At 47.3% G+C, this 25,410-nt stretch overlaps 1 protein-coding gene across 1 annotated transcript in view; it reads right to left on the bottom strand.

Moving 5' to 3' along the window:
- LOC109885762 (disintegrin and metalloproteinase domain-containing protein 12) overlaps positions 1-25,410 on the bottom strand; it is a 137,516-nt gene that overhangs the window by 30,282 nt on the left and 81,824 nt on the right. Inside the window, exon 4 of the mRNA XM_031815798.1 lies at positions 9,486-9,564. Coding sequence (XP_031671658.1) covers positions 9,486-9,564 — 79 coding nt within the window. The remainder of the gene's footprint in view (positions 1-9,485; positions 9,565-25,410) is intronic.

Below are 25,410 nucleotides of genomic sequence, written 5' to 3'. Positions count from 1 at the left end.
CAGATGTAATTTGACACCTGACCTGATTTAAATGGGAACTACAGATGTAATTTGACACCTGACCTGATTTAAATGGAAACTACAGATGTAATTTGATCACTCTGACCTGATTTAAATGGGAACCACAGATGTAATTTGATCACTCTGACCTGATTTAAATGGGAACTACAGATGTAATTTGACACCTGACCTGATTTAAATGGAAACTACAGATGTAATTTGACACCTGACCTGATTTAAATGGAAACTACAGATGTAATTTGACACCTGACCTGATTTAAATGGAAACTACAGATGTAATTTGATCACTCTGACCTGATTTAAATGGAAACTACAGATGTAATTTGATCACTCTGACCTGATTTAAATGGAAACTACAGATGTAATTTGACACCTGACCTGATTTAAATGGAAACTACAGATGTAATTTGACACCTGACCTGATTTAAATGGGAACTACAGATGTAATTTGATCACTCTGACCTGATTTAAATGGAAACTACAGATGTAATTTGACACCTGACCTGATTTAAATGGGAACTACAGATGTAATTTGACACCTGACCTGATTTAAATGGGAACTACAGATGTAATTTGACACCTGACCTGATTTAAATGGAAACTACAGATGTAATTTGATCACTTTGATCACTTTACTATATTAAGTTTGTAATTTCCACTTTTAAAAAAAATGTCAGACTTGATTTTTGCCCCAACATGAACTGTATCAACCCCTATAATAATGTCCATGACTTATAATCCACATAATAATTAACATTTCCTGTTGCTGCAGGATTATTTTCCTGCTGTAGCAAACTGGCTCAAATTAAGATCCCAAAATGGAAAGGAGAGATTGGAATGGCCTGTTGTACACCTCTGTGAATGTTGTACACCTCTGTGAATGTACAATCTATCAAACTGGGGAGATTGGACTGCCCTGTTGTACACCTCTGTGAATGTTGTACACCTCTGTGAATGTATCATACTGGTGAGATTGGACTTCCCTGTTGTACACCTCTGTGAATGTATCAAACTGGGGAGATTGGACTTCCCTGTTGTACACCTCTGTGAATGTATCAAACTGGGGAGATTGGACTTCCCTGTTGTACACCTCTGTGAATGTATCAAACTGGGGAGATTGGACTTCCCTGTTGTACACCTCTGTGAATGTATCAAACTGGGGAGATTGGACTTCCCTGTTGTACACCTCTGTGAATGTATCAAACTGGGGAGATTGGACTTCCCTGTTGTACACCTCTGTGAATGTATCAAACTGGGGAGATTGGACTTCCCTGTTGTACACCTCTGTGAATGTATCAAACTGGGGAGATTGGACTTCCCTGTTGTACACCTCTGTGAATGTATCAAACTGGGGAGATTGGACTTCCCTGTTGTACACCTCTGTGAATGTATCAAACTGGGGAGATTGGACTTCCCAGTTGTACACCTCTGTGAATGTCTCAAACTGGGGAGATTGGACTGTCCTGTTGTACACCTCTGTGAATGTATCAAACTGGGGAGATTGGACTTCCCTGTTGTACACCTCTGTGAATGTATCAAACTGGGGAGATTGGACTTCCCTGTTGTACACCTCTGTGAATGTATCAAACTGGGGAGATTGGACTTCCCTGTTGTACACCTCTGTGAATGTATCAAACTGGGGAGATTGGACTTCCCTGTTGTACACCTCTGTGAATGTATCAAACTAGGGAGATTGGACTTCCCTGTTGTACACCTCTGTGAATGTATCAAACTGGGGAGATTGGACTTCCCTGTTGTACACCTCTGTGAATGTATCAAACTGGGGAGATTGGACTTCCCTGTTGTACACCTCTGTGAATGTATCAAACTGGGGAGATTGGACTTCCCTGTTGTACACCTCTGTGAATGTATCAAACTGGGGAGATTGGACTTCCCTGTTGTACACCTCTGTGAATGTACAATCTATCAAACTGTATTTTGTTCATAATTACCATGTGTTTATTCTTACACTTTTTGTATGGATACAATATGTTTTGAACTCTTGTATTTTAACAATCTGTCATGAAGGACGAGGCTCTCCCTTCCTGTGTCTGGTACGTCCTCTGAGTGAGGAACAATGCCTGGAAAGTCTTCCATTACAGAGAGCTATAAAACAGACAAATGAAAGGGGAAGGACGGAGAAGTGAAGAGGCTATCTCTCATCCCTCCCTCCCTCCCTCATCCCTCCCTCCCTCCCTCACTCATCACTCCCTCCCTCCGTCTAATACCTTGCCTCTGACAGACGCTTAGCTGGCATAAAATACTGATAAATGAAATGAGGGAATGAAGGGGCTCAGATTCCGCCCTCCCCCCTAATTCCCTCCAGACAGGCCAATAAATTACCAATGGATCAGTCCGTCTTAGACTGATGGGTCCCTCCCATGAAGGGACCCAGTCACGAGGGGACTGTGGAACCCTCCAGTCTGAGTCCCACACTCCCATGAAGGGACCCAGTTACTAGGGGACTGTGGAACCCTCCAGTCTGACACTCCCATGAAGGGACCCAGTCACTAGGGGATCCGGTCACTAGGGGATTCGGCGACTAGGGGATCCGGTCACTATGGGATCCGGTCACTAGGGGATCCGGTCACTAGGGGATTCGGCGACTAGGGGATCCGGTCACTAGGGTATCCGGTCACTAGGGGATCCGGTCACTAGGGGATCCAGTCACTAGGGGACCCGGTCACAAGGGGATCCGGTCACTAGGGGATCCTGTCAATAGGGGATCCTGTCACTACGGGATCCTGTCAATAGGGGACCAAGTCACTAGGGGATCCTGTCAATAGGGGATCCTGTCAATAGGGGATCCAGTCACTAGGGGACCCGGTCACTAGGGGATCCTGTCACTAGGGGACCCGGTCACTAGGGGACCCGGTCACTAGGGGATCCTGTCAGTAGGGGATCCAGTCACTAGGGGATCCAGTCACTAGGGGATCCTGTCACTAGGGGATCCGGTCACTAGGGGATCCGGTCACTAGGGGATCCGGTCACTAGGGGATCCGGTCAGAAGGGGATCCAGTCACTAGGGGATCCAGTCACTAGGGGATCCTGTCACTAGGGGATCCGGTCACTAGGGGATCCGGTCACAAGGGGATCCGGTCACTAGGGGATCCTGTCACTAGGGGATCCTGTCAATAGAGGACCAAGTCACTAGGGGATCCTGTCAATAGGGGATCCTGTCAATAGGGGATCCAGTCACAAGGGGACCCGGTCACTAGGGGATCCTGTCACTAGGGGACCCGGTCACTAGGGGACCCGGTCACTAGGGGATCCAGTCAGTAGGGGATCCAGTCACTAGGGGATCCAGTCACTAGGGGATTCGGACACTAGGGGATCCGGTCACTAGGGGATTCGGTGACTAGGGGATTCGGTGACTAGGGGATCCAGTCACTAAGGGATCCGGTCACTAGGGGATCCGGTCACTAGGGGATCCAGTCACAAGGGGATCCGGTCACTAGGGGATTCGGACACTAGGGGATCCGGTCACTAGGGGATTCGGTGACTAGGGGATTCGGTGACTAGGGGATCCAGTCACTAAGGGATCCGGTCACTAGGGGATCCGGTCACTAGGGGATCCAGTCACTAGGGGATCCGGTCACTAGGGGATTCGGACACTAGGGGATCCGGTCACTAGGGGATTCGGTGACTAGGGGATTCAGTGACAATGGGATCCAGTCACTAAGGGATCCGGTCACTAGGGGATCCGGTCACTAGGGGATCCAGTCACAAGGGGATCCGGTCACAAGGGGATCCCGTCACTAGGGGATCCGGTCACTAGGGGATCCGGTCAATAGGGGATCAGGTCACTAGGGGATCCTGTCACTAGGGGATCCAGTCACTAGGGCATCCGGTCACAAGGGGATCCGGTCACTAGGGGATCCGGTCACTAGGGGATCCGTCACTAGGGGACCCAGTCACTAGGGGATCCAGTCACTAGGGGATCCGTCCTCTAGGGGTTCCGGTCACTAGGGGATTTGGCGACTAGGGGATCCTGTCAATAGGGGATCCTGTCAATAGGGGATCCAGTCAATAGGGGATCCTGTCACTAGGGGACCCGGTCACTAGGGGATCCAGTCACTAGGGGATCCTGTCACTAGGGGATCCGGTCACTAGGGGATCCGGACACTAGGGGATCCGGTCACTAGGGGATTCGGCGACTAGGGGATCCGGTCACTAGGGGATCCGGTCAGTAGGGGATCCAGTCACAAGGGGATCCGGTCACTAGGGGATCCTGTCACTAGGGGATCCAGTCACTAGGGCATCCGGTCACAAGGGGATCCGGTCACTAGGGGATCCGGTCACTAGGGGATCCGTCACTAGGGGACCCAGTCACTAGGGGATCCAGTCACTAGGGGATCCGTCCTCTAGGGGTTCCGGTCACTAGGGGATTTGGCGACTAGGGGATCCTGTCAATAGGGGATCCTGTCAATAGGGGATCCAGTCAATAGGGGATCCTGTCACTAGGGGACCCGGTCACTAGGGGATCCAGTCACTAGGGGATCCTTTCACTAGGGGATCCGGTCACTAGGGGATCCGGACACTAGGGGATCCGGTCACTAGGGGATTCGGCGACTAGGGGATCCGGTCACTAGGGGATCCGGTCAGTAGGGGATCCAGTCACAAGGGGATCCGGTCACTAGGGGATCCAGTCACTAGGGGATCCTGTCACAAGGGGATCCGGTCACTAGGGGATCCAGTCACTAGGGGATCCAGTCACAAGGGGATCCGGTCACTAGGGGATCCGGTCACTAGGGGATCCGGTCACTAGGGGATCCGGTCAGAAGGGGATCCAGTCACTAGGGGATCCAGTCACTAGGGGATCCTGTCACTAGGGGATCCGGTCACTAGGGGATCCGGTCACTAGGGGATCCGGTCACAAGGGGATCCGGTCACTAGGGGATCCTGTCACTAGGGGATCCTGTCAATAGAGGACCAAGTCACTAGGGGATCCTGTCAATAGGGGATCCTGTCAATAGGGGATCCAGTCACAAGGGGACCCGGTCACTAGGGGATCCTGTCACTAGGGGACCCGGTCACTAGGGGACCCGGTCACTAGGGGATCCAGTCAGTAGGGGATCCAGTCACTAGGGGATCCAGTCACTAGGGGATCCGGTCACTAGGGGATTCGGACACTAGGGGATCCGGTCACTAGGGGATTCGGTGACTAGGGGATTCGGTGACTAGGGGATCCAGTCACTAAGGGATCGGTCACTAGGGGATCCGGTCACTAGGGGATCCAGTCACAAGGGGATCCGGTCACTAGGGGATTCGGACACTAGGGGATCCGGTCACTAGGGGATTCGGTGACTAGGGGATTCGGTGACTAGGGGATCCAGTCACTAAGGGATCCGGTCACTAGGGGATCCGGTCACTAGGGGATCCAGTCACTAGGGGATCCGGTCACTAGGGGATTCGGACACTAGGGGATCCGGTCACTAGGGGATTCGGTGACTAGGGGATTCAGTGACAAGGGGATCCAGTCAGTAAGGGATCCGGTCACTAGGGGATCCGGTCACTAGGGGATCCAGTCACAAGGGGATCCGGTCACAAGGGGATCCCGTCACTAGGGGATCCTGTCACTAGGGGATCCGGTCACTAGGGGATCCGGTCACTAGGGGATCAGGTCACTAGGGGATCCGGTCACTAGGGGATCCAGTCACTAGGGCATCCGGTCACAAGGAGATCCGGTCACTAGGGGATCCGGTCACTAGGGGATCCGTCACTAGGGGACCCAGTCACTAGGGGATCCAGTCACTAGGGGATCCGTTCTCTAGGGGTTCCGGTCACTAGGGGATTTGGCGACTAGGGGATCCTGTCAATAGGGGATCCTGTCAATAGGGGATCCAGTCAATAGGGGTTCCTGTCACTAGGGGACCCGGTCACTAGGGGATCCTGTCACTAGGGGACCCAGTCACTAGGGGACCTGGTCACTAGGGGATCCAGTCAGTAGGGGATCCAGTCACTAGGGGATCCAGTCACTAGGGGATCCAGTCACTGGGGGATCCTGTCACTAGGGGATCCGGTCACTAGGGGATCCTGTCACTAGGGGATCCGGTCACTAGGGGATCCTGTCACTAGATGATCCAGTCACTAGGGAATCCTGTCACTAGGGGATCCGGTCACTAGGGGATCTGGTCACTAGGGGATCCTGTCACTAGGGGATCCGGTCACTAGGGGATCTGGTCACTAGGGGATCCTGTCACTAGGGGATCCGGTCACTAGGGAATCTGGTCACTAGGGGATCCTGTCAATACGGGATCCGGTCACCAGGGGATCCTGTCACTAGATGATCCAGTCACTAGGGGATCCTGTCACTAGGGGATCCGGTCACTAGGGAATACCGTCACTAGGGGATCCGGTCACTAGGGGATCTGGTCACTAGGGGATCCGGTCGCTCCTGTAATATCAGTTCAGTCTAGTACCCACAGTTCAGTCTGTCTGCTGAAGCTGCTGTGGTGGGACAGTGGAGAGGAGAGGTGTATTGTGGGTAGTGGCTAGTACCCACAGTTCAATCTGTCTTTTAAAGCTGCTATGGTGGGAGACTGGAGAGGAGAGGTGTATTGTGGGTAGGGTGGAGAGAGAATGGGACAGTGGGGAGGGGAGGGTGGAGAAAGAATGGGACAGTGGAGAGGGTGGACAGAGACTGGGACAGTGGAGAGGAGATGGTGGAGAGAGAATGGGACAGTGGGGAGGAGATGGTGGAGAGAGACTGGGACAGTGGGGCGGAGAGGGTGGAGAGAGACTGGGACAGTGGTGAGGAGATGGTGGAGAGAGAATGAGAAAGTAGAGAGGGTGGATAGAGAATGGGACAGTGGAGAGGAGAGGGTGGAGAGAGAATGGGACAGTTGGGAGGGAAGGGTGGAGAGAGAATGGGACAGTGGGGAGGGGAGGGTGGAGAGAGACTGGGACAGTGGTGAGGAGAGGGTGTAGAGAGACTGGGACAGTGGTGAGGAGAGGGTGTAGAGAGAATGGGACAGTGGGGAGGGGAGGGTGGAGAGAGAATGGGACAGTGGGGAGGGGAGGGTGGAGAGAGAATGGGACATTGGGGAGGGGAGGGTGGAGAGGGACTGGGACAGTGGGGAGGGGAGGGTGGAGAGAGACTGGGACAGTGGGGAGGGGAGGGTGGAGAGAGACTGGGACAGTGGGGCGGAGAGGGTGGAGAGAGACTGGGACAGTGGGGAGTGGAGGGTGGAGAGAGACTGGGACAGTGGGGCGGAGAGGGTGAGGAGAGACTGGGACAGTGGGGAGGGGAGGGTGGAGAGAGACTGGGACAGTGGGGCGGAGAGGATGGAGAGAGACTAGGACAGTGGGGAGGGGAGGGTGGAGAGAGACTGGGACAGTGGGGAGGGGAGGGTGGAGAGAGACTGGGACAGTGGGGAGGAGATGGTGGAGAGAGACTGGGCCAGTGGGGAGGGGAGGGTGGAGAGAGACTGGGACAGTGGGGCGGAGAGGGTGGAGAGAGACTGGGACAGTGGGGAGGGTAGGGGAGGGTGGAGAGAGACTGGGACAGTGGGGAGGGGAGGGTGTAGAGAGACTGGGACAGTGGGGAGGGGAGGGTGGAGAGAGACTGAGACAGTGGGGCGGAGAGGGTGGAGAGAGTCTGGGACAGTGGGGAGGGGAGGGTGGAGAGAGACTGGGACAGTGGGGAGGGGAGGGTGGAGAGAGACTGAGACAGTGGGGCGGAGAGGGTGGAGAGAGTCTGGGACAGTGGGGAGGGGAGGGTGAAGAGAGACTGGGACAGTGGGGAGGGGAGGGTGGAGAGAGACTGGGACAGTGGGGAGGAGATGGTGGAGAGAGACTGGGACAGTGGGGAGGGGAGGGTGGAGAGAGACTGGGACAGTGGGGAGGGGAGGGTGGAGAGAGACTGGGACAGTGGGGAGGAGATGGTGGAGAGAGACTGGGACAGTGGGGAGGAGATGGTGGAGAGAGACTGGGACAGTGGGGAGGGGAGGGTGGAGAGAGACTGGGACAGTGGGGAGGGGAGGGTGGAGAGAGACTGGGACAGTGTAGAGGAGATGGTGGAGAGAGACTGGGACAGTGGGGAGGGGAGGGTGGAGAGAGACTGGGACAGTGTGGAGTAGATGGTGGAGAGAGAATGATAAAGTAGAGAGGGTGTCTTCTGCTGAGGGGAGGAGCTTTCATTACAGGAGCGTCAACATTTCCTTCAGTCCGTTTTCCTCTAAACGGAGGGACGACAACCCCTGATCCTGATAGGTTCAGGGGTTCAACAAGAGGTCTGAGGTCAACAGAGCTCTCTGAGCTCCATAGAGAGGGAAGAACAACAGCATGGTAATAGGCATGGAGTAGGCCTTGTTATTGTATGGTAATAGGTGTGAAGTATGCCTTGTTATTGTATGGTAATAGGCATGAAGTATGTCTTGTTATTGTATGGTAATAGGCATGAAGTAGGCATTGTTATTGTATGGTAATAGGCATGAAGTAGGCCTTGTTATTGTATGGTAATAGGCATGAAGTAGGCCTTGTTATTGTATGGTAATAGGTATGAAGTAGGCCTTGTTATTGTATGGTAATAGGTATGAAGTAGGCCTTGTTATTGTATGGTAATAGGCATGAAGTATGCCTTGTTATTGTATGGTAATAGGCATGAAGTAGGCCTTGTTATTGTATGGTAATAGGTATGAAGTATGCCTTGTTATTGTATGGTAATAGGTGTGAAGTATGCCTTGTTATTGTTATTGTATGGCAATAGGCATGAAGTATGCCTTGTGGTATGAAGTATGTCTTGTTATTGTATGGTAATAGGTATGAAGTAGGCCTTGTTATTGTATGGTAATAGGTATGAAGTGCCAAGTGGTTCTATCAATCTAGGACATAGAGATGACTTAACCCTCATAGCCTGGTTCCTCTCTAGGTTTCTTCCTAGAGTTCTGGCCTTTATAGGGAGTTTTTCCTAGCCACCGTGCTTTTTTCCTAGCCAGCATTGCTTGCTGGTTTGGGGTTTTAGGCTGGGTTTCTGTACAGCACTTTGAGATATCAGCTGATGTAAGAAGGGCTTTATAAATACATTTGTTTTGATTTGACTTAACTCCAAATTGTGAGACTCTATTAGACTTAATACCGTACTGTGATATTCTGAGACTCCATTAGACTTAATACTGTACTGTGATGTTGTGAGACTACATTAGACTTAATAGTGTACTGTGATGTTGTGAGACTCCATTAGACTTAATATCATACCGAAAGGTTGTGAGACTCCATTAGACTTAATACCGTACTGAGAGGTTGTGAGACTCCATTAGACTTAATATCATACCGAAAGGTTGTGAGACTCCATTAGACTTAATACTGTACTGTGATGTTGTGAGACTCCATTAGACTTAATACTGTACTGTGATGTTGTGAGACTCCATTAGACTTAATACCGTACTGTGATGTTGTGAGACTCCATTAGACTTAATACTGTACTGTGATGTTGTGAGACTCCATTAGACTTAATACCGTACCGTGAGGTTGTGAGAGCCGGTGACCGCGCTGCCGTCTTCCAGGTAGTGTGTTTCTGTGTAGTGACTGGCAAACAAACCACTAGAAATAAGACACAAAAAGAGCAAGAGTTAAAAGAAGGGAATTCCAAAGAGGACAACTCAGCATTTAGAGAGAGGGATGGGAGGGGAGAGATGAGAGCAGGCAGGGAGGGGAGAGAGGAGAGAGGAGAGAGAGCTGGGAGGGTAGAGAGGAGAGCAGGCAGGGAGGGGAGAGAGGTTAGAGAGCTGGGAGGGGAGAGAGGAGAGCAGGCAGAGAAGGGAGAGAGGGCTGGGAGGGGAGAGAGGGCTGGGAGGGGAGAGAGGGCTGGGAGGGGAGAGAGGGCTGGGAGGGGAGAGAGGGCTGGGAGGGGAGAGAGAGGAGTGAGGGCTGGGTGGGGAGAGGGAGAGAGGGAGGGACCAGCAGCAGGGGTAGATCCTGGAACTACTAAGAGCTCACACAAACACTGGGAACCCTGATGAGTTTGTGTGTGTGTGTGTGTGTGTGTGTGTGTGTGTGTGTGTGTGTGTGTGTGTGTGTGTGTGTGTGTGTGTGTGTGTGTGTGTGTGTGTGTGTGTGCGCGCGTGCGTGCGTGTGTGTGTATGTGTGTGTGTATGTGTGTGTGCGTGCGTGTTTGTGCGCGTGTGACCTCAGGACAGCCAGATGAGGAACACCCATCACAGACAGCTTGAGAGTCTTCCTGACCTCACTGCTAGGACTGTTAGAGTTGCTTCTAGAGTCTGGCCTTGTCAGGGACATGATGTTTCCTGGACCCTGCTTTCATAACCCACAAAACAAACCACAGCACTGTCAGTGATCCCCCGGATCAAAGCCAGGCTGGAAAGAGCAGAAAAGTCCAATGGAATCAAATGAAGTTGTTTTAATTAGTTTCAACGCTCTGACTCAGACAGAAACTCAACGTCAGTGGACTATAAGAATAACAAGGCATCAATTATAATGTAATGAATATGTACACCATCACCCAACCATTCACACAGACATACACCAGCTTCCCTGACCCAGTGGGTCACCGGTTAATCTATAGGAAGGAGGGCAAACAGGCTCCGTCTATGAGAACACAAGCAGAGAAAGCAGATCGATGGCACTCAGACTGCGGACGGTGATTTGATTTTTTTAATCAATTTGAAACACACGAAGCAATGATGCATGTTGTCAAAGACCGAATGCACACACACACACACACACACACACACACACGCACACACACACGCACGCACACACACACACACGGCCTATGCTGCTCTGTACCATCACTCATTCATATATCTTTATGTACATATTCTTTATCCCCTTACACTTGTGTCTATAAGGTAGTAGTTTTGGAATTGTTAGCTAGATTACTTGTTGGTTATTACTGCATTGTCGGAACTAGAAGCACAAGCATTTCGCTACACTCGCACTAACATCTGCTAACCATGTGTATGTGACAAATAAAATTTGATTTGATTTGACTCACACACACACACACACACACACACACACACACACACACACACACACACACACACACACACACACACACACACACTGGTTAACATTGAACTGGTTAACATAGAACTAGTTAACATGGAGCTGGTTAAAATGGAGCTGGTTAACATGGAACTAGTTAACATTGAACTGGTTAACATAGAACTAATTAAATAGTTAACATGGAACTAGTTAACATAGAACTGGTTAACATAGAACTAGTTAACATGTCCCTGGCAGATAGCAGATACAGACAGTGCTGACAGAAGAATGGGGACAATCAGGAATCACATGGAGATCTCAAACTGAGTCATGTCTTTAGAACCTTCTTCACATGGAGATCTCAAACTGAGTCATGACTTTAGAACCTTCTTCACATGGCGATCTCAAACTGAGTCATGACTTTAGAACCTTCTTCACATGGCGATCTCAAACTGAGTCATGACTTTAGAACCTTCTTCACATGGAGATCTCAAACTGAGTCATGTCTTTAGAACCTTCTTCACATGGAGATCTCAAACTGAGTCATGACTTTAGAACCTATGTAGATAATAATGTTCTACCTCTATAAAGGGTTCTATGTAGATAATACAGTTCTACCTCTATAAAGAGTTCTATGTAGATAATAAGGTTCTACCTCTATAAAGGGTTCTGTGTAGATAATACGGTTCTACCTCTATAAAGGGTTCTGTGTAGATAATACGGTTCTACCTCTATAAAGGGTTCTGTGTAGATAATACGGTTCTACCTCTATAAAGGGTTCTATGTAGATAATACAGTTCTATCTATATAAAGAGTTCTATGTAGATCATTACTAGTTTTCAGAACCTCTATAAAGGGTTCTATGTAGATAATACGGTTCTATCTCTATAAAGGGTTCTTCTTCTGGGACAAAGGCCTGGAGAATCCTTTTTCCTAAAAGCATATCTGCGGCAATCTCTTTTTTATCACAAAAAGTTATGGATTTTCTGACAAGAATCAAGAGAGTATTTCAACACCATCTAAGTCACCATATATCTAATATATATATATATATATATTATGTTACAAGTTTTCAGAAGTCTAAATATCTAATATTCTCTCCTGTTACTAGTTTTCAGAACTCTAAATATCTAATATTCTCTTCGGTTACTAGTTTTCAGAGTCTAAATATCTAATATTCTCTCCTTTTACTAGTTTTCAGAAGTCTAAATATCTAATATTCTCTCCTGTTACTAGTTTTCAGAGTCTAAATATCTAATATTCTCTTCGGTTACTAGTTTTCAGAGTCTAAATATCTAATATTATCTTCGGTTACTAGTTTTCAGAACTCTAAATATCTAATATTCTCTTCGGTTACTAGTTTTCAGACCTCTAAATATCTAATATTCTCCCCTGTTACTAGTTTTCAGAACTCTAAATATCTAATATTCTCTTCGGTTACTAGTTTTCAGAACTCTGAACTTGATGTGCAAGGCCTTTTTACAGCCTTTTAACACGTCAATATGGATGAACGGAAGTATCTAAGGTCTTTAATATGGTAATAACGCAGTGCTACAGACGTCATGTTCCTCTGGCAGTAACGTAACCAAGCGAACTCCTTTAATCATGACTCCGAGAGAGAATGACCTACACAGACAGCCACAGTCTCCAGGAAGGTACATCAAACCTCTGCTCTACAGGGATACATCCAACCTCTGCTCTACAGGGATACATCCAACCTCTGCTCTACAGGGATACATCCAACCTCTGCTCTACGGGGATACATCCAACCTCTGCTCTACAGGGATACATCCAACCTCTGCTCTACAGGGATACATCCAACCTCTGCTCTACAGGGATACATCCAACCTCTGCTCTACGGGGATACATCAAACCTCTGGTCTACGGGGATACATCCAACCTCTGCTCTACGGGGATACATCAAACCTCTGCTCTACGGGGATACATCCAACCTCTGCTCTACGGGGAAACATCCAACCTCTGCTCTACAGGGATACATCCAACCTCTGCTCTACAGGGATACATCCAACCTCTGCTCTACGGGGAAACATCCAACCTCTGCTCTACAGGGATACATCCAACCTCTGCTCTACGGGGATACATCCAACCTCTGCTCTACAGGGATACATCCAACCTCTGCTCTACGGGGATACATCCAACCTCTGCTCTACAGGGATACATCCAACCTCTGCTCTACGGGGATACATCCAACCTCTGCTCTACAGGGATACATCCAACCTCTGCTCTACAGGGATACATCCAACCTCTGCTCTACGGGGATACATCCAACCTCTGCTCTACGGGGATACATCCAACCTCTGCTCTACAGGGATACATCCAACCTCTGCTCTACAGGGATACATCCAACCTCTGCTCTACGGGGAAACATCCAACCTCTGCTCTACAGGGATACATCCAACCTCTGCTCTACAGGGATACATCCAACCTCTGCTCTACAGGGATACATCCAACCTCTGCTCTACAGGGATACATCCAACCTCTGCTCTACAGGGATACATCCAACCTCTGCTCTACAGGGATACATCAAACCTCTGCTCTACAGGGATACATCCAACCTCTGCTCTACGGGGAAACATCCAACCTCTGCTCTACAGGGATACATCCAACCTCTGCTCTACAGGGATACATCCAACCTCTGCTCTACAGGGATACATCCAACCTCTGCTGTACCTTTGATCAGGTAGTGTAGGAGTCAGTGGGATATCATGTTGATATCATGTTGATCAGGTAGTGTAGGAGTCAGTGTGATATCATGTTGATATCATGTTGATCAGGTAGTGTAGGAATCAGTGGGATACCATGTTGATATCATGTTGATAGCAGGTAGAGTAGGAGTCAGTGTGATATCATGTTGATCAGATAGTGTAGGAGTCAGTGGTATATCATGTTGATATCATGTTGATATCAGGTAGTGTAGGAGTCAGTGGGATATCATGTTGATATCATGGTGATATCAGGTAGTGTAGGAGTCAATGGGATATCACGTTGATATCATGTTGATATCAGGTAGTGTAGGAGTCAGTGGGATATCATGTTGATATCATGTTGATATCAGGTAGTGTAGGAGTCAGTGGGATATCATGTTGATATCAGGTAGTGTAGGAGTCAGTGGGATATCATGTTGATATCAGGTAGTGTAGGAGTCAGTGGGATATCATGTTGATATCAGGTAGTGTAGGAGTCAGTGGTATATCGTGTTGATATCATGTTGATATCAGGTAGTGTAGGAGTCAGTGGTATATCATGTTGATATCATGTTGATATCAGGTAGTGTAGGAGTCATTGGGATATTATGTTGATATCATGTTGATCAGGTAGTGTAGGAGTCAGTGGGATATCATGTTGATATCAGGTAGTGTAGGATCAGTGGGATATCATGTTGATATCATGTTGATCAGGTAGTGTAGGAGTCAGTGGGATATCATATTGATATCATGTTGATCAGGTAGTGCAGCAGCCAGTGGGATCTCATGTTGATATCATGTTGATATCAGGTAGTGTAGGATTCATTGGGATATCATGTTGATATCAGGTAGTGTAGGAGTCATTGGGATATCATGTTGATATCAGGTAGTGTAGGAGTCATTGGGATATCATGTTGATATCAGGTAGTGTAGGAGTCATTGGGATATCATGTTGATATCAGGTAGTGTAGGAGTCATTGGGATATCATGTTGATATCATGTTGATATCATGTTGATCCGGTAGTGTAGGAGTCAGTGAGATATCATGTTGATATCATGTTGATATCAGGTAGTGTAGGAGTCAGTGGGATATCATGTTGATATCATGTTGATATCAGGTAGTGTAGCAGCCAGTGGGATATCATGTTGATATCAGATAGTGTAGGAGTCAGTGGGATATCATGTTGATATCATGTTGATATCAGGTAGGGTAGGAGTCAGTGGGATATCATGTTGATATCATGTTGATCCGGTAGTGTAGGAGTCAGTGAGAAATCATGTTGATATCATGTTGATATCAGGTAGGGTAGGAGTCAGTGAGATATCATGTTGATATCATGTTGATATCAGGTAGTGTAGGAGTCATTGGGATATCATGTTGATATCATGTTGATATCAGGTAGTGTAGGAGTCATTGGGATATCATGTTGATATCATGTTGATATCAGGTAGTGTAGGAGTCAGTGGGATATCATGTTGATATCATGTTGATATCAGGTAGTGTAGGAGTCATCGGGATATCATGTTGATATCATGTTGATATCAGGTAGTGTAGGAGTCAATTGGGATATCATGTTGATATCAGGTAGTGTAGGAGTCAGTGGGATATCATGTTGATATCAGGTAGGGTAGGAGTCAGTGAGATATCATGTTGATATCATGTTCATATCAGGTAGTGTAGGAGTCAGTGGGATATCATGTTGATATCAGGTAGTGTAGGAGTTATTGGGATATCATGTTGATATCATGTTGATATCAGGTAGTGTAGGAGTCAGTGGGATATCATGTTGATATCATGTTGATATCAGGCAGTGTAGGAGTTATTGGGATATCATGTTGATATCAGGTAGTGTAGGAGTCAGTGGGATATCATGTTGATATCATGTTGATATCAGGTAGTGTAGGAGTTATTGGGATATCATGTTGATATCATGTTGATATCAGGTAGTATAGGAGTCATTGGGATATCATGTTGATATCAGGTAGTGTAGGAGTCATTGGGATATCATGTTGATATCAGGTAGTGTAGGAGTCAGTGGGATATCATGTTGATATCATGTTGATATCAGGTAGTGTAGGAGTTATTGGGATATCATGTTGATATCATGTTGATATCAGGTAGTGTAGGAGTCATTGGGATATCATGTTGATATCATGTTGATATCAGGTAGTATAGGAGTCATTGGGATATCATGTTGATATCAGGTAGTGTAGGAGTCATTGGGATATCATGTTGATATCAGGTAGTGTAGGAGTCATTGGGATATCATGTTGATATCAGGTAGTGTAGGAGTCATTGGGATATCATGTTGATATCAGGTAGTGTAGGAGTCATTGGGATATCATGTTGATATCATGTTGATATCAGGTAGTGTAGGAGTCATTGGGATATCATGTTGATATCTGGTAGTGTAGGAGTCATTGGGATATCATGTTGATATCATGTTGATATCAGGTAGGGTAGGAGTCAGTGGAATATCATGTTGATATCATGTTGATATCATGTTGATATCAGGTAGTGTAGGAGTCATTGGGATAAGATGTTCCCAATGTAAGTGCACTACTTTTGACCAAGGCCCACCGTGCATTATATCGGGAACAGGGTGAGATTTGGGACAAACCCTCTCCCCAACCTCAGCATTGACAGAAGCATCTTCATTACCTCATTGCCATAGTTTGAATCAATAGTTATTGATCTCCCAGTCACAGCAGCAGATACGTCCCTTTACACCCAGACAACAGTCCTAATTTAGGGGATTCTAGACCCAACACAAGCACACACATACCGTCCCAGGGTTGAGGATGATACATGAGAACCATCCTCATTATGTCGAGAGAGAGAGAGAGAGAGAGAGAGAGAGAGAGAGGGGGAAGAGAAAGAAAGAGAGAGAGAGGGAGAAGGAGAGAGCCCCATGGCACTGTGAAGTATCATGCTGTAATTGATTATGAATGCATAAACACTTAGAGATTATGTGATCAAACTAAAGTGTGTGTGTGTGTGTGTGTTAATGAAACTGACTCCGAAGATGTAATTGGGCCCCACCAATTAGCCTAAACATTAGATTAAACTGGAGGGAAAGAGGGACAAATGATGAGACGATGTTGTAGCAACAGTGTCCTTAGGAGAGAGAGACTGCATGATGAGACAATGTTGTAGCAACAGTGTCCTTAGCTTCATGTGGGATATAGAAATATCAAGACTACTGTGCCCATTGAACAGCCTCCCCCGTTGAACAGACTCCCCCGTTGAACAGCCTCCCCCGTTGAACAGACTCCCCCGTTGAACAGACTCCCCCGTTAAACAGACTCCCCCGTTGAACAGACATTTTTCCAGGAGTAATTCGTATGACATCAGTTCAAGCTCCTGGCTCTCGCTCTCTCTGTGTGTGTGAGTGTGTGAGTGTGTGTGTGTGTGTGTGTGTGTGTGTGTGTGTGTGTGTGTGTGTGTGTGTGTGTGTGTGTGTGTGTGTGTGTGTGTGTGTGTGTGTGTGTGTGTGTGTGTTCCTGGCTGGACCATCGCTCCACAGTAGAGCAGAATTCCCCTCGCTGAGCTCAACACATCCTTCACTGAGCATGTCATGACCAGAGCTGACACACACTGAGGATGTGCTAGCCAAGCCAATGAGTCGGCAACACACACACACACACACACACACACACACACACACACACACACACACACACACACCACACACACACACACACACACACACACAGAGAGAGATAAAACAAAGGGGGAAAGAACTGCTTCTCAAGTCTGTGTGACAGCCTTGTCAGCCTCGTTGAATTCATATCCACCTTGTGAAGGAAGGGCAATATGATGGTCACATCCTGTTATTAGTTTTATATAGACGTGTCAGGCCAGGTCAGAAGGTCACATTATATAGACATGTCAGGCCAGGTCAGAAGGTCACATTATATAGACATGTCAGGCCAGGTCAGAAGGTCACATTATATAGACATGTCAGGCCAGGTCATATGGTCTTCTGTCCAGTCATATGGTCTACTGTCCAGTCATATGGTTTACTGGTCTTCTGTCCAGTCATATGGTCTACGGGTCTACTGCCCAGTCATATAGACTACTGCCCAGTCATATAGACTACTGCCCAGTCATATGGTCTACTGCCCAGTCATATGGTCTACTGCCCAGTCATATGGTCTACTGCCCAGTCATATAGACTACTGCCCAGTCATATGGTCTACTGCCCAGTCATATGGTCTACTGCCCAGTCATATAGACTACTGTCCAGTCATATGGTCTACTGGTCTACTGCCCAGTCATATAGACTACTGTCCAGTCATATGGTCTACTGGTCTACTGCCCAGTCATATGGTCTACTGCCCAGTCATATGGTCAATTGTCCAGTCATATGGACTACTGTCCAGTCATATAGACTACTGCCCAGTCTACTGCCCAGTCATATTGACTACTGCCCAGTCTACTGCCCAGTCATATGGTCTACTGTCCAGTCATATGGTCTACTGTCCAGTCATATGGATTACTGTCCAGTCATATGGTCTACTGTCCAGTCATATGGTCTACTGCCCAGTCATATGGTCTACTGTCCGGTCATATGGACTACTGGTCTACTGTCCAGTCATATGGTCTACTGTCCAGTCATATGGTCTACTGTCCAGTCATATGGATTACTGTCCAGTCATATGGTCTACTGTCCAGTCATAAGGTCTGCTGGTCTACTGTCCAGTCATATGGTCTACTGCCCAGTCATGTGGTCTACTGTCAAGTCATATGGTCTACTGGTCTACTGTCCAGTCATGTTGTATCCTGTCCAGTCATATGGTCTACACCCCCCCATCCACATCGATGGAACAGTAGTGGAGAGGGTAGCAAGTTTTAAGTTCCTCGGCATACACATCACAGACAAACTGAATTGGTCCACTCACACAGACAGCATCGTGAGGAAGGCGCAGCAGCGCCTCTTCAACCTCAGGAGGCTGAAGAAATTCGGCTTGTCACCAAAGGCACTCACAAACTTCTACAGATGCACAATCGAGAGCATCCTGTCGGGCTGTATCACCGCCTGGTATGGCAACTGCACCGCCCTCAACCGTAAGGCTCTCCAGAGGGTAGTGAGGTCTGCACAACGCATCACCGGGGGCAAACTACCTGCCCTCCAGGACACCTACACCACCCGATGCTACAGGAAGGCCATAAAGATCATCAAGGACATCAACCACCCGAGCCAATGCCTGTTCACCCCGCTGTCATCCAGAAGGCGAGGTCAGTACAGGTGCATCAAAGCTGGGACCGAGAGACTGAAAAACAGCTTCTATCTCAAGGCCATCAGACTGTTAAACAGCCACCACTAACATTGAGTGGCTACTGCCAACACACTGTCAATGCCACTGACTCTACTCCAGCCACTTTAATCATGGGAATTGATGGGAAATGATGTAAATATATCACTAGCCACTTTAAACAATGCTACCTTATATAATGTTACTTACCCTACATTATTCATCTCATATGCATACGTAGATACTGTACTCTATATCATCGACTGCATCCTTATGTAATACATGTATCACTAGCCACTTTAACTATGCCACTTGGTTTACATACTCATCTCATATGTATATACTGTACTCGATATCATCTACTGTATCTTGCCTATGCTGCTCTGTACCATCACTCATTCATATATCCTTATGTACATATTCTTTATCCCCTTACATTGTGTATAAGACAGTAGTTTTTTTTGGAATTGTTAGTTAGATTACTTGTTCGTTATTACTGCATTGTCGGAACTAGAAGCACAAGCATTTCGCTACACTCGCATTAACATCTGCTAACCATGTGTATGTGACAAATACATTTGATTTGATTTGATTTGGTCTACTGTCCAGTCTTGTTGTATCCTGTCCAGTCATATGGTCTACTGGTCTACTGTCCAGTCATATGGTCTCCTGTCCAGTCATGTTGTCTCCTGTCCAGTCATGTTGTCTACTGGTCTACTGTCCAGTCATGTGGTCTCCTGTCCAGTCATATGGACTACTGTCCAGTCATATGGACTACTGTCCAGTCATATGGTCTACTGTCCAGTCATATGGTCTACTGTCCAGTCATGTTGTCTCCTGTCCAGTCATATGGTCTACTGTCCAGTCATATGGTCTACTGTCCAGTCATGTGGTCTCCTGTCCAGTCATGTGGTCTACTGGTCTACTGTCCAGTCATGTTGTCTCCTGTCCAGTCATATGGACTACTGTCCAGTCATATGGACTACTGTCCAGTTATATGGACTACTGTCCAGTCATATGGACTACTGTCCAGTCATATGGACTACTGTCCAGTCATGTTGTATCCTGTCCAGTCATATTGACTACTGTCCAGTCATATGGACTACTGTCCAGTCATATGGACTACTGTCCAGTCAAATGGACTACTGTCCAGTCATGTGTATCCTGTCCAGTCATATGGACTACTGTCCAGTCATATGGACTACTGTCCAGTCATGTTGTATCCTGTCCAGTCATGTGGTCTACTGGTCTACTGTCCAGTCATGTGGTCTACTGGTCTACTGTCCAGTCATATGGTCTACTGGTCTACTGTCCAGTCATGTGGTCTACTGGTCTCCTGTCCAGTCATGTGGTCTACTGGTCTACTGTCCAGTTATATGGTCTAATGGTCTACTGTCCAGTCATGTGGTCTACTGGTCTCCTGTCCAGTCATGTGGTCTACTGGTCTCCTGTCCAGTCATGTGGTCTACTGGTCTACTGTCCAGTCATGTGGTCTACTGGTCTCCTGTCCAGTGATGTGGTCTACTGGTCTACTGTCCAGTCATGTTGTCTACTGTCCAGTCATGTTGTATCCTGTCCAGTCATATGGACTACTGTCCAGTCATATGGACGTACTGTCCAGTCATATGGACTACTGTCCAGTCATGTTGTATCCTGTTCCAGTCATATGGACTACTGTCCAGTCATATGGACTACTGTCCAGTCATGTTGTATCCTGTCCAGTCATATGGACTACTGTCCAGTCATATGGACTACTGTCCAGTCATATGGACTACTGTCCAGTCATATGGTCTCCTGTCCAGTCATATGGATTACTGTCCAGTCATATGGTCTACTGGTCTCCTGTCCAGTCATGTTGTATCCTGTCCAGTCATGGTGTATCCTGTCCAGTCATATTGTATCCTGTCCAGTCATATGGACTACTGTCCAGTCATATGGTCTCCTGTCCAGTCATGTTGTATCCTGTCCAGTCATATTGTATCCTGTCCAGTCATATTGTATCCTGTCCAGTCATATTGTATCCTGTCCAGTCATATTGTATCCTGTCCAGTCATGTGGTCTACTGGTCTACTGTCCAGTCATATGGTCTACTGGTCTACTGTCCAGTCATGTGGTCTACTGGTCTCCTGTCCAGTCATGTGGTCTACTGGTCTACTGTCCAGTCATATGGTCTACTGGTCTCCTGTCCAGTCATGTGGTCTACTGGTCTACTGTCCAGTCATATGGTCTACTGGTCTACTGTCCAGTCATGTGGTCTACTGGTCTCCTGTCCAGTCACGTGGTCTACTGGTCTCCTGTCCAGTCATGTGGTCTACTGGTCTACTGTCCAGTCATGTGGTCTACTGGTCTACTGTCCAGTCATGTTGTCTACTGTCCAGTCATGTTGTATCCTGTCCAGTCATATGGACTACTGTCCAGTCATATGGACTACTGTCCAGTCATATGGACTACTGTCCAGTCATGTTGTATCCTGTCCAGTCATATGGACTACTGTCCAGTCATATGGACTACTGTCCAGTCATATGGACTACTGTCCAGTCATGTTGTATCCTGTCCAGTCATATGGACTACTGTCCAGTCATATGGACTACTGTCCAGTCATGTTGTATCCTGTCCAGTCATGGACTACTGTCCAGTCATATGGACTACTGTCCAGTCATATGGACTACTGTCCAGTCATATGGACTACTGTCCAGTCATATGGTCTCCTGTCCAGTCATATGGTCTCCTGTCCAGTCATGTTGTATCCTGTCCAGTCATATTGTATCCTGTCCAGTCATATTGTATCCTGTCCAGTCATATTGTATCCTGTCCAGTCATATTGTATCATGTCCAGTCATGTTGTATCCTGTCCAGTCATATGGTCTACTGGTCTCCTGTCCAGTCATGTTGTATCCTGTCCAGTCATGTTGTATCCTGTCCAGTCATATTGTATCCTGTCCAGTCATATGGACTACTGTCCAGTCATATGGTCTCCTGTCCAGTCATGTTGTATCCTGTCCAGTCATATTGTATCCTGTCCAGTCATATTGTATCCTGTCCAGTCATATTGTATCCTGTCCAGTCATATTGTATCCTGTCCAGTCATATTGTATCCTGTCCAGTCATATGGTCTCCTGTCCAGTCATATTGTATCCTGTCCAGTCATATTGTATCCTGTCCAGTCATATTGTATCCTGTCCAGTCATGTTGTATCCTGTCCAGTCATATGGACTACTGTCCAGTCATATTGTATCCTGTCCAGTCATATGGTCTCCTGTCCAGTCATATTGTATCCTGTCCAGTCATATTGTATCCTGTCCAGTCATATTGTATCCTGTCCAGTCATATTGTATCCTGTCCAGTCATGTTGTATCCTGTCCAGTCATATGGACTACTGTCCAGTCATATTGTATCCTGTCCAGTCATATGGTCTCCTGTCCAGTCATATTTTATCCTGTCCAGTCATATTGTATCCTGTCCAGTCATATTGTATCCTGTCCAGTCATGTTGTATCCTGTCCAGTCATATGGACTACTGTCCAGTCATATTGTATCCTGTCCAGTCATATTGTATCCTGTCCAGTCATATTGTATCCTGTCCAGTCATGTTGTATCCTGTCTAGTCATGTTGTATCCTGTCCAGTCATGTTGTATCCTGTCCAGTCATATGGTCTCCTGGTCTACTGTCCAGTCATATGGTCTCCTGTCCAGTCATATGGTCTACTGTCCAGTCATATGGTCTCCTGTCCAGTCATGGTGTATCCTGTCCAGTCATATTGTATCCTGTCCAGTCATATGGACTACTGTCCAGTCATATGGTCTCCTGTCCAGTCATGTTGTATCCTGTCCAGTCATATTGTATCCTGTCCAGTCATATTGTATCCTGTCCAGTCATATTGTATCCTGTCCAGTCATATTGTATCCTGTCCAGTCATGTGGTCTACTGGTCTACTGTCCAGTCATGTGGTCTACTGGTCTACTGTCCAGTCATATGGTCTACTGGTCTACTGTCCAGTCATGTGGTCTACTGGTCTCCTGTCCAGTCATGTGGTCTACTGGTCTACTGTCCAGTCATATGGTCTACTGGTCTACTGTCCAGTCATGTGGTCTACTGGTCTCCTGTCCAGTCACGTGGTCTACTGGTCTCCTGTCCAGTCATGTGGTCTACTGGTCTACTGTCCAGTCATGTGGTCTACTGGTCTCCTGTCCAGTGATGTGGTCTACTGGTCTACTGTCCAGTCATGTTGTCTACTGTCCAGTCATGTTGTATCCTGTCCAGTCATATGGACTACTGTCCAGTCATATGGACTACTGTCCAGTCATATGGACTACTGTCCAGTCATGTTGTATCCTGTCCAGTCATATGGACTACTGTCCAGTCATATGGACTACTGTCCAGTCATGTTGTATCCTGTCCAGTCATATGGACTACTGTCCAGTCATATGGACTACTGTCCAGTCATGTTGTATCCTGTCCAGTCATATGGACTACTGTCCAGTCATATGGACTACTGTCCAGTCATATGGACTACTGTCCAGTCATATGGACTACTGTCCAGTCATATGGTCTCCTGTCCAGTCATATGGTCTCCTGTCCAGTCATGTTGTATCCTGTCCAGTCATATTGTATCCTGTCCAGTCATATTGTATCCTGTCCAGTCATATTGTATCCTGTCCAGTCATATTGTATCCTGTCCAGTCATGTTGTATCCTGTCCAGTCATATGGTCTACTGGTCTCCTGTCCAGTCATGTTGTATCCTGTCCAGTCATGTTGTATCCTGTCCAGTCATATTGTATCCTGTCCAGTCATATGGACTACTGTCCAGTCATATGGTCTCCTGTCCAGTCATGTTGTATCCTGTCCAGTCATATTGTATCCTGTCCAGTCATATTGTATCCTGTCCAGTCATATTGTATCCTGTCCAGTCATATTGTATCCTGTCCAGTCATATTGTATCCTGTCCAGTCATATTGTATCCTGTCCAGTCATATGGTCTCCTGTCCAGTCATATTGTATCCTGTCCAGTCATATTGTATCCTGTCCAGTCATATTGTATCCTGTCCAGTCATGTTGTATCCTGTCCAGTCATATGGACTACTGTCCAGTCATATTGTATCCTGTCCAGTCATATGGTCTCCTGTCCAGTCATATTGTATCCTGTCCAGTCATATTGTATCCTGTCCAGTCATATTGTATCCTGTCCAGTCATGTTGTATCCTGTCCAGTCATATGGACTACTGTCCAGTCATATTGTATCCTGTCCAGTCATATGGTCTCCTGTCCAGTCATATTGTATCCTGTCCAGTCATATTGTATCCTGTCCAGTCATATTGTATCCTGTCCAGTCATGTTGTATCCTGTCCAGTCATATGGACTACTGTCCAGTCATATTGTATCCTGTCCAGTCATATTGTATCCTGTCCAGTCATATTGTATCCTGTCCAGTCATGTTGTATCCTGTCTAGTCATGTTGTATCCTGTCCAGTCATGTTGTATCCTGTCCAGTCATATGGTCTCCTGGTCTACTGTCCAGTCATATGGTCTCCTGTCCAGTCATATGGTCTACTGTCCAGTCATATGGTCTCCTGTCCAGTCATGTTGTATCCTGTCCAGTCATATGGTCTACTGGTCTACTGTCCAGTCATGTTGTATCCTGTCCAGTCATATGGACTACTGTCCAGTCATATGGTCTCCTGTCCAGTCATGTTGTATCCTGTCTAGTCATATGGTCTACTGTCCAGTCATGTTGTCTCCTGTCCAGTCATGTGGTCTACTGGTCTACTGTCCAGTCATGTGGTCTCATGTCCAGTCATGTTATCTCCTGTCCAGTCATATGGACTACTGTCCAGTCATATGGTCTACTGTCCAGTCATGTGGTCTCCTGTCCAGTCATGTTGTATCCTGTCTAGTCATATGGTCTACTGTCCAGTCATGTTGTCTCCTGTCCAGTCATGTGGTCTACTGGTCTACTGTCCAGTAATGTGGTCTCCTGTCCAGTCATGTTGTCTCCTGTCCAGTCATATGGACTACTGTCCAGTCATGTGGTCTACTGTCCAGTCATATGGTCTCCTGTCCAGTCATGTGGTCTACTGTCCAGACATGTGGTCTCCTGTCCAGTCATGTGGTCTCCTGTCCAGTCATGTGGTCTACTGTCCAGTCATGTGGTCTCCTCTCCAGTCATAAGTACCACGAAGAGGGAGATTACAGTTGGCCCAGGACAGAACAGCACGGCTGGCCTTCAAATGAACACAGAGAGCTAACATCAATGACATGCATTTCAATCTCTCCTGGCTCAGTAGATGAGTGATTGACTGCATCACTACTCGTCTTTGTGAGAGGTACTGACATGTGGGTGGCACCGAGCCGTCCGTTCAAATGACTAGCACACAGCTCAGATACCCCACAAGACATGCCACCAGGGTTCTCTTCACCGTCCAGAACAGACTGGAGATGGTGCGGTAGTACCCAGAGCCGTGACTCCACTGAACTCTG

This window comes from Oncorhynchus kisutch, unplaced genomic scaffold, assembly GCF_002021735.2.
Source record: "Oncorhynchus kisutch isolate 150728-3 unplaced genomic scaffold, Okis_V2 scaffold634, whole genome shotgun sequence".
NCBI lineage: Eukaryota > Metazoa > Chordata > Actinopteri > Salmoniformes > Salmonidae > Oncorhynchus > Oncorhynchus kisutch.
Note: the sequence above shows the minus strand (reverse complement) of the source record. Positions and strands in the feature narration are given on the sequence as shown.